At 37.1% G+C, this 13,778-nt stretch overlaps 1 protein-coding gene across 4 annotated transcripts in view; it reads right to left on the bottom strand.

Annotated features, from left to right (window-relative positions):
• The window catches only part of SLIT3 (slit guidance ligand 3), a 547,888-nt gene that overhangs the window by 230,107 nt on the left and 304,003 nt on the right, over nucleotides 1-13,778 (bottom strand). For all 4 annotated transcript variants that reach the window (XM_064458932.1, XM_064458933.1, XM_064458934.1 and 1 more), the window contains one exon: nucleotides 5,884-5,955. In XM_064458932.1, coding sequence (XP_064315002.1) covers nucleotides 5,884-5,955 — 72 coding nt within the window. The remainder of the gene's footprint in view (nucleotides 1-5,883; nucleotides 5,956-13,778) is intronic.

The raw sequence follows: 13,778 nt of genomic DNA, 5'->3' as shown, positions 1-13,778 counted from the left end.
ACATTTAGAAATCCAAACTCCTTGTTTTTCACCAAACTCATAGATACTTCAGTTACTCACGTACTGCCAATAGTCGCTCCCTTCAGTTTTGTTTTTATGACACATATTATGTACATGCTGACTGATGAAATAACTGAAGATTTTAAATTAATTTTATTCATTTAAATATATTTGAGCTAATATATACTCTTGGGTAAAAAAGCAAACAAACAAAACAAAAAACCCAAACACAAAACCCAATTATTTTAATTTTACTGTACTCAAGTATGAGTAAGTAAAATAGCTATGCAGAACATTTTAAGTAGAAATCTCATTTATCATCATATTTAGGTATTTTGGTATCAGTTATAGGAACACAATTTCAGAGTTCAAATTTGATCCTGATTGCCTCAACCAATCATAATTTCCAGCAAAATAAAGGAGGAAATCACATTTGTGGCATTTTCATCCTTTCATTAAGCAATGACATCTCATATATTTAGAATTATGTCATAACTTTTGCTCCCTGACTCTCCAGGTTGGGAAAGCAAATAAAAATCTTCTACACCCAGTTAAGACATGCCCAGAATAGCATTTTGCGAATAAGTAAAACTGACTATATAATGCAGTGTTCAGAATACAGAAGACAACCACAGGAACAATTAAATCCTGTCTGTAGCACAAAATAATGATTCATGTTCAGAGAAGTTCTTAGAAGTTTGCTAGGACAAAAGGTAGTGGGTATTATAAGCACACTCATCCATGACACCTCTAGCAGAAATTGCACACACATTACTAAATTTTTTAAGAAACACAATCCTTTATAACAGGAACGTATGGGGTTGAAAAAAGGAAAGCATGAATAAACCTGTTATGCTTGTAAAATGCTTGCAATGCCTGGATGTGTCAGACAATGTACAGAAGAACCGGGGGATGCAGACTGTAACTGGCCTGACAGATTGCGCTCTGTCCTGCAGAACACAACTCAGCGCTGAATCACAGTTTGAAAGAAACCAGCGTGCGGCACTTGTAGCTGTGTGCCTCTCTGGGCGTTTGTTGTCGAGCAGGAAAAAGAGCGAGGCAGGAATGTTTGGAGAGAAAAGGTTATATGTACAAACACTGATAGAACAATTTTAATTACTAAGGCCCCTATTATTTTCATTTTAAGATTTTGAGGGTGGAAGGGTGGTGTGTTTTCATTTATATTTACATTTTACAATCTGAAAAACTAACTTTTTAAGATGAAATATTTAGGCCTCATTTGGAATTGAAGTTCCAACTTAAAATTGCTGTGGATATTTGGGTGAGCGTACTTGCACTTCTTCAGTATTACTTGTGAATGAATAATCATGATTATTCACACTAGAGCGCCCAGAGTTGAATGGCAGATTCCTGTGTGCGTAGTTTGTTGCTACAGGCTCAATGAGAAAGTCAGTGCTCATTCATTTCAACAAGCAGGCGAAACTCAAGAAAAGAGGATTTTCAGGCTCAGAGATATTATATGAAAGACCTACAACAACTAACATCACTAGGAACAAACAAAACCCCAAATCATTCCATACTAGCTCTGTACAGCGAGAACTCATTTGCCTTCTTTAATAGAATACTATCCACAGTCCTCCCAGGATTAGCTCTTGGTATGATAAAAAGCTTTTGGGTTTGGGGATTTTTTTTAGAGAAAATCTGCAATGAACAAAATATTTTCAAGCTCCAGACCCTCTGGCTATTATTATAAAGTAGGGGGGAAAACAGCTTTTACAATATAAAACAAGGAAAACACTCCACCTAAGCTGCCAACAGTGACTCGTAATTCTTTCTGTGCTGTCCACATGGCACAACTGCCATGTCACCACACAGTTTTCAAGCTACCCCTGAGAGGCAAAACAGTAACAAATAAATTAAAAGGGGTTTTTGCTAAATTGAGTTTTGTATCTTACTGAAATACAGATCCTAGAAACACAAGTGTTGTTCATCACTTCCAGTCCAATGAAAATACCATGATCATTCATCACTCAGTATTACTAGTTTATCCAGTTTGACTGAGCTTGTTGAGCCACCTCGAAATTAATTCCTTTTATTCGTGTATTCTAAGAGATTGAAGGTGAAATTCAGAGTTTTATCTCCTCTGCTTCATAATTTTGGACATTTGCAAATGAAGCTGTAGACTAATTTCCAGTCTACAAAGGATATGAACATCATATTGCCACACACCATAAGGAATACTGAACAATTATTTTGAAGAATTCTTTGGGGTTTTTTTTCTTTTGTTTTGTGAGTTTTTAAAATAATCTTTGAACACGCTTACAGCTACACTAATAAATATTTCTCAATAATACTGTTATTTCCAGATATCGCCACAGGACATAACTAAAAGATAAATAGCGCAGAAAATCTTCTTCTACTAAACATGACACTTCAGTTAGTCAAAGTTTCACATCAAATTTTTTTCAACTTTTCTATGCATTTCTATTTCAACAGGTCATAAGTTAGTTAACTTTTGCCAGCCCTTTACAAATACATCCCCCTTTAAAATTTAATTGCTCTTTCAGTTGTTGCACACACCTTTCTGTGTGTTAGAATGCAAAATCAAACCCACTGAAATACACTTTATCGCCTTACAAAAAGGGGGAAAGCAAGTATGCCAACAAGAAAAATGCCTATTTCATCAACAGATTAAACCCAAAACCTTTACGGGAAGCCGTACAGAAAATCTGATGCAAAAATGAACAAAACTAGCCCCAATACAAAACTACTAAGCAAGCATGTCATCTCAGACATTATCTTCACCTTGCTGCAGGGGCAAAGACAATCAACAGAAGGCACCAAAGCAATTTATACTCAACATTTTTGCAGCTTTTTAACCCAAAACTCTGAGTCACCGGTAGCACTTGGCACCCGCATTACAGTCTACATAAGTCAGATCATAGGATCAGGGACACCTTTTGGGATATCTGAAACATGGAAGCTCATAAACAAAAATGTGATCAAAAGACAGTATTTGTATTCGGAGCCACAATCAGTGCCTTGGTCTGACCCAGGCTTCAGCTGGAGTTAGCAACCCACCGCACCATTTCAAGTACTGAAATCAGTCACAAATTTCAGTCTTGTTTTCATCTCTGCCTCTGTGCTATTTGTTGGTATAGGAATTTATTCATAACACAGGAAAAAGAAAATAAAAGTAGTAAATGAAAACAGCTTGCTTGACAAGCAGAAATAAGTAACATGGACTATGGAGTGTTTTTCATTTTGAAGGATAACTGCACAACTTCCTTCTGATCCTATATCTACCAAATCATCACGGTTTTTGAAGAATTCAAGGTGAATGAAAAGCGCAATCCAGAAATCAAAGTGGTTTTAAAGAGTGTGTTCTTAAGTCTTTTTTTTTTTTTATTAATGATAAGCATTTTGTATTTGCCCCGAGTTTTCTACAGAATTTAGAATTCTGTGGGCAGGTGGGTGTGCAGAGAAAAGATACAGAAATGTAAATGTTTGATATCAGAAAGGTCACAATATTTCAGTACGATAAAGAAGAAATACATTATTTGGTACTCTTGCAAATTGTTCAAACAGATAATTATTAATTTTTGCCAGACCCATTAAATATTTTCTACATACTGCATTACAGGTTAAAAAATATCTGCATAAAATATATAGTGGTTCTGAACTGATGAAATTTGTTTTCACATGTTAATATTCTTCGATGGTTCAAATAGCTTTAAGTTTTTAGCATTTATGACTGGTTTACAACTGAAGATATTATATTCTCTGGGGCATTAAGCAAATTTATTTTGATAGTGAGATTTAAATGATCAAACTTTCTTTGAAGAAAAACTTGGAAAAAAACTCGGAAAAAACCTTAGATTATACTGGAAGTAAAAAACTCACATTTTGTGACTGCAAGAAAAATACCTGTAGAAAGAGATACTATCAATCTGTTTTCTCATCTTTTAGAATTAAGACTGATTTCTCCTGTAGCAGTATGTCTGTGCTGAAAATTAAAAATGCATTAAAGAACTGATTATGGTGTATTTTATATATCCTTCTCTTCTCCCACCCACAAATAATCAGCATAGAATTAACCAATGAACAGCAGAGAGGTAAATAAACTAATTCAGTATTTACTACATCCTGGGGAGAAGGAGTTCATTCCCAGCAACTTTTTCAGAGCCGACCGAATTCGGTATATTACAAAAAAAAGATTCCATTTATTGTCCAGCCCATTTTAGTGAAAGTTATAGCACAGTCTACTGTCAGTGGAGGATTCGCTCTTTGCGGATATGGAAAATCAGTCTATCAGAAAAAAAAAGGTCAATTTTATAGGAGTTTATCTTTTTTTTTTTTCCCTTCCTCCTTTCATTCACCACACAGTAGACTTTTCGATTTGGCAGACAAGGAAAACTTTATAGTGGTAACTCATCACTTTTCCTGAAAAGCGCTATTAATGTAGAATTCCAACAATACTCTTGATAACATAAGTTTCCAGATAAGAAACTCTGCAGATACCTACTGCAATATGAGCAACACACTCTCTGATCAAAATCAATATCCTAGCCTGGGAGAGAGAGGGGCCAAAGCTATCTCAGATGCCTGTGGCAGACAAATATGCACAGCCACCGCTCCCAGGCCTCTCAGAAAGCTGAACTTGCTTCTACTGAAACTGATGGCAAAACTCCTTTGAGCATCAGTCCAAGGTGGGTAGAGCCGTTGGGGAAGAATTCCCAATATTATCACATGCATATTCAAAAACAACTGTGGTGTGTGGCACAGCACTGTCTATAAAGCCTGTTGTATTGCCTGTTCTCAGAAGCAAAGGCAATGCCTCGAGTCTGCAGAATCTCCAGGTGCCAGGACTGTGTGAGGCAGGTGCTTCCTTTAACCGCCTCCCATTTGCTGTTTCATACCATATAATTTTAGGACAAGCTATTCAGCAGTCTGAGCAGGCCTTCCCTGCTGTATTTAAGTGTATACTGTTTCAGTGGTGGACCAGCATTAACTCCAGTTCAGATGCTGAGGGTTTGAATTTTGGAGGGGTCCCTCCCAGTCCCTCTCCATTTTGGCTTAGGACTGTGTGATTTCACAGGCATTAACACTTTCAGCTTCGTGGCATTAACTTTCAGGTAACAGGGAAAGCTTTGTATCAGTTCATATAGTCAAAACCTGTTCCAGAAAAGGTCTCTAAATTAACAAGTAACTGTTAGTAATAAGCAAATTATCTGCTCAGATACTGATTTCTGGGTAATAATGGATTTTGCATTACAATGACAGTGCTCTAAATCTAATGTGCTTTTTCTTTGTTGGAGTCAGCTTTCACTGTCAACTCCTTTTTTATGTTTTTGGTCTGTGCTGCAGCTTTAACAGCCAATGTGTAAAGTTTGTGGTACATGAAGAGCACAACGTGGTGTTATTTCAGCCCTCAGAGAAGGATCCTCCCCAAAAGCCAATGACTGCACTGAACAAGCCTGCCAAACGCCTGTCTCTCCTCCCTCTTACAGACCAAGCACCTTTTAAACAGCTTTTTGTCTAGGGCAATAATCAGATATCTGTTAATATTGTTCCCCACGAACCTGTTACCCATCCGCTACTCGACATTATGCAGACCTGGCCAGGTTTCTGGCTGCAGAGCATACATCGGACGCACTTGGAATACTGCTGAACCCCATCTGTTCCAGACAGCAGCAAGCACGGCAATATTCCTTCTCCTCAGGAGCAGTAGCGGAGAAGTCATCTATTGTGGTTTAATTAGCAGTAACCCCAGCCTGGGGGAAGTGCGAGATTTCTCTTCGCTACCTATACCACCGGTCTGAGGTGGGAAGGAAGGATATCAAGCCCCCAGATTCACCCAGCACTGCAGCATGGGGAGAGCCACCCCCCCCGCCACCCCAGCACAGCACCAAGTCAACTCACAGGATCTCCAGGTCGCGCAGGGCTCGGAAGGCTCCATCTTCGATGCAGCTGATCTGGTTGTTGTCCAGTTGCCTGCAGAAAGGAAGGGAGAGGATGAAGGCTGGCCAGTACAGGCAGAGCTGCCTCAGAGCGCCAGGTTGGGGCTTCCCTGTCACCGAGGTGTCCCTCCACCCCCTCGCAGCGCCTGCTCGCCACCCGGCGCAGGGCTGCTCAGCTGCCACGCTGCTCTGGCTCTGCTCGCTGCTGTCTGACAGCGCTGCACGCTACCGCACTCTGAAGCCTGTCAGGTCTCAGTAAATATTAATTGCGCCTTTTTTTTTTTTTTTTTTTTTTTTTTAAAGGCAGAAGGGAGTAATTTCATTACATTAGGGCATCCAATCCATTATGAGCTTTTACCGTCATGTCACTGAAACAATTTCATTAAGCTAAAGGCCTGTAAATCATTGGAGGTCACTGTGCTGCCCTCCGTGACCTCCCAGAATGCCTTTTTTTCTTTTACTGGAAGTTGGAGTCCTCTGTCCTGACAGTACTAAATCTCCAGGCTTTATCTGCCCAAGAGCTGTGAGAGTGCATAGGGAATATACCAATTCCAAATTAGACTCAACTAATCTAATTTTATAGTCTTTTTATTATTCTAAGCAGCAAATGTCTGTGGTGGTTCGATGCCTCTCTGCATTGTTACTGGTCCCATCTGGTAGCCCATTCTATTGAAGGATTTCTGACTAAATACAGATTCTGTCTAACTGCATCAGGGAGTGCAATCCAGTGACAGAAAGCATTATACACACGTACGCTTAAAACACTATTTTACTTCAAAATGTGTAATTTAATATTTGGATGGTGGAGTTCTCTCATTTGTCTCCCTGCATACGCATGATTTAAATATATCTTACAATGTATGTGGTTACAGCAGTACAGCTACATCTGTCTCTCTTGCTTAGAAAATTAAAGTTAAGTTGCAATTTAAAATTCAGTGATTACATTTCCTGACATCTGATCCTTTAAATTTTACACTTAGAGAAATAAAATTATGTACCTAACCATGTGTAAGTACAATATCTGCATATCATGAAAAATTAGAAGCAGGTTCCGAACTCTATATTATACTGCCCTTTGCACAGCATATACTTTAGATTTGGTGAGGGGGGCACCAATTGTCCTGTGGATGTAAAGTATCATGAACAAAGATACCGAGATTTCATTGCAGTTTCTGGTTTTTATTACAAAATAATAAATATCTACTCAGAGATTGCAAATATCATACACGTATATATTTGCATAGTTTACCAATTTCTTTCCAATAATTTGCTCTACCTAATTTTTTTGTCTAAATAGATGTTTGCCACAATTATCTCATTACACAACAACAAAGCACAAACAGAGCACTACAGTATAATTACAAAACAAAAAACCAAACCAAAGTGTCTTTGGGGTAAAGAGAAATACAGAGGTTTAAGTGAAGCAATGGCAAATACAATCTTTATGCACCCCTGTAAAGACTGAGTTTGATCTACTAACATTAAATATCTTGAACACATATATATTTGTAGACTGTGAGAAACTCATCCTTCATAATGTAGTCTGGCCTTGATGAACATCAGGTTTTTTGTGGTTTAAAGTGCATGAAAAACCATACACACTATAAGGTCTACTAAAAAGCTTAGTAAGCATAAAGCCCACCTGAGGTTTCTCATTGCTCTCATAACACTGGAGAACATGCTGAATTCGGCTAAACTTCCGTGATGTCTCCTATACTGACAGATACCGGGATGTACAATCATCCAAAAAGGATTTTTCTGTAGCGTAAGAGTTCATGCATTGTATATATACATAGGTATATAAGTATACACATATATCTTTCTTTTATGTTCTCTCTGCTTCTCCCACCACCTAGCAAAGGTGCTAAAAGCTATACATATGTAACTGGCATGCAACTGTATATATATGTGTGTGTGTGTGTAGATAGTGGCAGCTTTTTCCGAGATCCCTGTTTAGTTGTGTAGGCTGTTAGAAATTTGTTGCTCAAACAGAAATGATGGTAGATTTCAGGAGGAATAAACTTAAAATGAGTCAAATGTAAATCTAGTTGCATGACTAAGGACTTTACACTTCAGTTGGCTTTCTTAAGCATAAAGTCGGCAAGTGCTAGCATGACAAAGAGAAAGCAGGTGGAACTTGAGAATCACCTCTCCTTCTTCTCCTACAGGAAGTACTATATATTATTACCTATTTTCATTTAAGTTATACTATAATATCGATTTTTCTGCCAAATACACTAAAATAAGCAAATAAACCGTGTGTGAGTAACAAAGCCTTCTGATTAAAGGGTGTCATATGCGGTGTATTAAAAAAAAAAAAAACAAACAAAAAAACAAAAAACCAAAAACGCAGCTCTTTCAGATTTGATTTTTGTTGAAAAAGCAGAATGGCAATCTTAATCATATTTGTATAGGTCCAGTCATGCTAGCGCTGACAACCAAGTTTAGTCTGTATGATTAATCCAGACACCCAGAAGACATGAACTTAGCAGGATAGTCAGTAAATAGGGAAAATATTCATTAAAGATACACCCTGATTCTGCATGCCCCATAAACTAAAGCTGCACAGTCTTTGGGAGACATCCACATATTTATTGCTTCTTTGTAACAGGCAGAGATCATGTCTCCTGATATTTATCATGCGAAAACATTCACATCTGTGTTTAAGCATGAGAATTTCTTCTCAAAAGCAACAGAACTATTAGCTGTCTTTAAATTAGGCATGACTGTGTTTAAGACCCTTCACCTCCCCATTTATGTCTCAATGTGTAAAGATGGAAATTTTATGTCTTTGCATCTCTCCAGCACCCTGGTGAGTGGTTAAGCAGAGACAAGAGATTTGAGAGTTTTAACGTCTAAACTATATCTTCCTTCCAAGACACTGTGTACTTTAAAGTTTTGAGAAAACTTCAGGTAAAGCCTTACAGAAGGGCAAAGACAGGTATTAAACACATACTTTTATACTCGTGAAGGCAAAATAAAAATCCTGTTAATCAGACTAGCAGCCAGATCACATACTCAAAAGTGGGTAAGCTGTGCATGCAGCTCTCCAGTGCACAGGATAGACATGCCTAACATTTGTTGAAAAGAACATCTTACCTGAATAAAACTAACCATATGCAGAGAAAGCAAAAATTCAACTTTAAAAAAAGAAGGGAAAAAAAAATCAGCATTTCAGAATTGGCACATACATTTCCTTAAGGAACATGCGAGACACCTCTCGTTTCTTCACCACTGCCTTCTGAATGGATCAGTTGTGCACACATGGAGCACTGCTACCTGAGACACTGATCAGCTGCTCCAGGCTTTCAGGTCTCAGCCAGCAGAAGCATTTATTCAGGTTTAAGTGCCGTCTCTATTTGTCAGTGTTCATACCTTTTCTAGAAGATCTTCTCCTCAATATTACAAGCAGGATGTTATGCATGTAATGGTGTAATGTAATGGTGAAAAAAGGTCAGACAATACAAAGTCAGATTTAAAACACAATTTTAAAATGGACAAAGTCACTTTTTATACCTGTGTTTCCTTCTGCCTTTTTAAGGAATACAGCACTAAGCTGTAAGGGTTCTCACACAGAAAAAGCAAGCTTCTACATTTAAAAAAGGCTAAAGGATGAACGAAACCACAATAACCACGCTGTGTGAAATAGCCTTACAACATGTATCGCACAATTATAAGAGCTACAAGCCAAGGCATGAACAAACAAACAGGACCAAACTTTGAACTTCCAAGTTTTTGCAAAGTCAGATAAATATCTAGCTTTTATTTGGGTTAAAGTGCTTGGGTTAAATGCTGAATCTCTCATGCATTAGACACAAAGCACTGGACTCGGGCTCGGTGACGTTGTCAGAAGGGCTATTGCTCCAACGTCAGCGAGCTGAGATCCCTGTCTGGGAAACCCAGCAGCTCACGTGTGATTGAATTACCTACTCTGACCTCACCTAAGAGGCTCCAGGGATCCAAGATTTCCATGATGGGCAATTAGCAACCAGACAATGCTAACAGATACAAAGAGCAATAGCAGATCTCAGAGAATGGAGCAAAACACTTGAGGAAAGAAAATATTGAATGGGTATATGGGCTTTAGGTGAGGTGTGACACAAATGCGAGAATTTATAAAAATCTTTGTTAAAAAGGTGTCTTTCATATGGTAAAGCTATAATACATAATGCCATAGGTGGTATTATAATTTGACTCTAACTGTGACTCAATAGCTAGTCTCAGTTTTTATTGAAAAGCAGAAAAATTATGTGACTAAATTATTTGCAACTGATTGATCACTGTCTATCTTTAAAAGTGATATTAATAAGAAAAAAACTTAGGCACGAATCACCTTCCTATGAAATGAGAAATAACGGTGCATCCTGACAGATTTACATCAGTGGACAGTCTATGGTTTGGCCAAGACACTGCTTTAACTGTTTAAAACACAATTACCCTGACAGAGTATAACTCTGACTTATCCATTTAGATTTCTACATTATCTATCATACATGAGAGTTAAATTTCAAATAACATTTGGAAGGCATAGGATTTTACAATGTTGATATTCTTTTGGCATTTCAAATAATCCTTTAAATACTGAGGCTTGGAGGTTTTGCTCACAATAATAAGGAATATTTAGTTTTCACATGCATTTGAGAGATAAAATTCCCAGCAACAAGGCTGATATAATTTTTATCATGCTGCTAGATTTAAGATTAAAAAAAAAAAAAAAAACAAACCAAAAACCGCACAACAAAAAACCTAAACCCAAAACCAAAAAACAAACAAACAAAACCAACCAAAAACTGTTTTAAAATATTAAAGAATTCATCCAGGATGAAATTTTCCAAAATTGAAATAATCTAATCTTTTACTAACATTAAATGTTAATGTTTAAAACCCTACATTTATATTACTAGCAATGTTTCTTCATAGTACACCAACTAGCCTGATGCCATATATAAAGGCTTTCAATATTTTTTCTATAATTAGCCATACTCACATTTCAGAAGAAGAGGTCCTTCAAGCATCAACATTTCACAGTAATGAACTATATAATCAGTGTTTTGTACTTCATCTGTTTCAGTGAGGGATTTTTTTTTTCCATTTACAAACACTACTGAGGCCACTGCAGAGCTCAAGCGTTAATCTGGTTTTTAATTACACTGTTTAATTACTATAATCTCTTTCGATATTTTGCCCAGAATCTACTTCAATATTTCAATAAAGGCCTTTAATAACAAGTACTGTAATAAATCCTTTTCAGATTTCTTTGTTTCTCATATTTTACACATTTAGCATAAAAAGAACTGTTAGAATAGTTGCATATTTAGGAAAGGTCTACTACTGTAACAGATATGAAATTACTCAGGTACTGTTACAGATATCTAATGTTAAAGATCTGAGATTAAATAAGTGCCATATCCTCATTAATAAAAGACTTGCATATTTAAACAAAAGTATCCATATTAAAGGTACTTTATTACTAAAGTATGTTAGGAGTTTTCAATAGCCATTTCACAGGAAGGTAAATTCACTGTAATTTATCCTAGAATTGTTGTCAGAAAAAAATTAATTTTAACTACATCTCCAAAGTAACCTCCGTTTGGACATTTTTTCTAATACAAACTGATGTGTTTATGTCACCACTTTCCTGTAAAGTTTACACCCTAGCACTGAAGCTCTTCAGTAACCTGTAGCAATTACAGATACGCTCTATCACATTTATTGTCCAGCCTCCAAACCAGTCCTTATATAACTTTGAGAATGTTAAAATTTCAAAGGAAAGTGACACCAATACTACATCTATGTAAAATTTCTCACCTACCAAACTAAAGTCCTTATCCTTAAATTAAAACAATAAGGAAGCAATAGGTAATAGATGGTCCCTTGAATTAATATTAAACTCAATTAAATTGAAATAATAGAAAGTTATTTCAAAGTAGCTTTTAATGTGTTTTTCGTGTTTAATTTTTATTCTTTATTGATGCTTTACTAAAATCATTCCCTAAGAGCTTGCTTGTATTAAAAAAATTAAAGAACTGGTACATTAAATTCAGTATTAAAATAAAAAATATAATTCTCAAGTGAAGTAAATTGGTGGTGCAAAACACAAACGACACAAATGCTGTGATCAAGCTGAAATCTCCCTCTGGGATTTTTAAAAGTGTTCCAATATGCCTTTTATTTTGTTTGTTTGTTTCCTAAAGATGTGGTTTTGCCAAAAGTTACAGTTGAAACAGCTCATCTGCAGGAAATAATTGGGCACAGCCATATTCTCTGTCTTCAATTTTCATACCCGACCTATGTTGCCAGGTTGCTAAATAAGGAGGGAGGGATATCTGTTTTAGAGGGGCAGAGTTGTGTATAAATAATTACTCTGCAGACTTCAAAAGTATTAAGTATTTAAGTTTTTTTTTCTTATATTAACTCACAATTCAAAATGTTGCTGTCAAAAAATAGACATCTTATTAGCTTAATACAAAACCTAAGTGGCAAATGAACATGTAGACTACTCCTGCCTCTTCCCACAAGAATAAATACACACAAACCCAAGATTTCCTTTCAATATCAGGGGGTTTAGAACACTTTTTTTTTTTCCTTTTTTAACTCTCTCTGATTGCTGATGTAACAAATAGTGCATACCAAGCACAGAAATGGCTGTCTCCATAGCAATTGGGGCAGGTTTTGCGGTTTCCCTAGTTACTCTTGACTGATAACCATCTGTTGTTCTCCTCTGCCATAGCCCCAGAGGGGAAAAGGGGAAGAAATGAGGAAGATAAAATGGGTGTTAGAGAATATGAAAGTTATTTACCATAGTGGTTTTTACATTTTCAGAAGGCTTGCACTTACTTAAATCTTTGGTTTATTTATTGTTATTTTCGGTTGACAAGTACCAAATACCACATGTACAGAAAAGTTCTAATTCCAAAATGCTACTAAGCATTCACCTTATTAATAGGAAATCATACCAGGGAATCATATTAGGAATTAATAGGACGTCATATAATTAGGGACGTTTCTATGAAACTGGAAAACCAGAAACTAAGGCACTTTTTCTATGGAAGAAAATATGCAGATATTTAATCTTAATAATTAGTAGAAATTTGTAATGTACAAAGAGCATAGGGTAGAGGTGCAGAAGGTTAGCATCCACTGAGCTGCTGCAGGTGGAATAGGATCACTAAGTAACTGCTGCTTTCCACCCCTGACCTGCAATAATGGCTGGAAGCTACCTCTATTTACATGTTTGTCGCCATCACTTCAATCAAACCTTGAGACCTGTCCTTCCCTTCAGCGTGCCCATGTGGTGCTCTAAGGGAGACACAAGGACAGCGTGCCTTCAGGGGCAAGGCTCCCTGTGCCCGCATCCTTCCCCGAGGACAGCAGCACCGCAAACTTGCACCACGGCCAGCCCCCGATGGCCCTGCTGTCAGAGGCACACGTCAAGATTCACACTACAAGCAAGGTCAATGTTTACATAGGCTCATGTACCATCATGGTATTACTTACATGGAACTAATAGCACATAAGTTATGCTCATTTTGAAGGAAAAACAAATAAGCCTCCACAGGCTAGCTGTTACGGCTGATCAATATAGCAGCATGCAACCGGGGTTTGGGTTTGTTCCCTGAAAATGATTCCATGCGTATGTTCCGTGTAGTAACAAATTCATTACAGAACCAAAACTTATAAAAGAAGGACAGAGAATGCTTAATCCCTTAAAATTAAAAATTATATCAGCTGTCAGTTGTCAAAGACAGACAAAATTTGTTTGGAGCTACCAATATTTCTAAAATGTGGCTTCAGCCTTAGGGCTGCACAAAACTCTACAGGGCAACACAACAAGGCAGGGTTATTGCTCTTCTGGTT

The sequence above is a fragment of the Phalacrocorax carbo genome, chromosome 8 (genome assembly GCF_963921805.1).
Source record: "Phalacrocorax carbo chromosome 8, bPhaCar2.1, whole genome shotgun sequence".
Classification (NCBI taxonomy): domain Eukaryota; kingdom Metazoa; phylum Chordata; class Aves; order Suliformes; family Phalacrocoracidae; genus Phalacrocorax; species Phalacrocorax carbo.
This window is presented reverse-complemented; position numbering and strand designations above follow the sequence as displayed.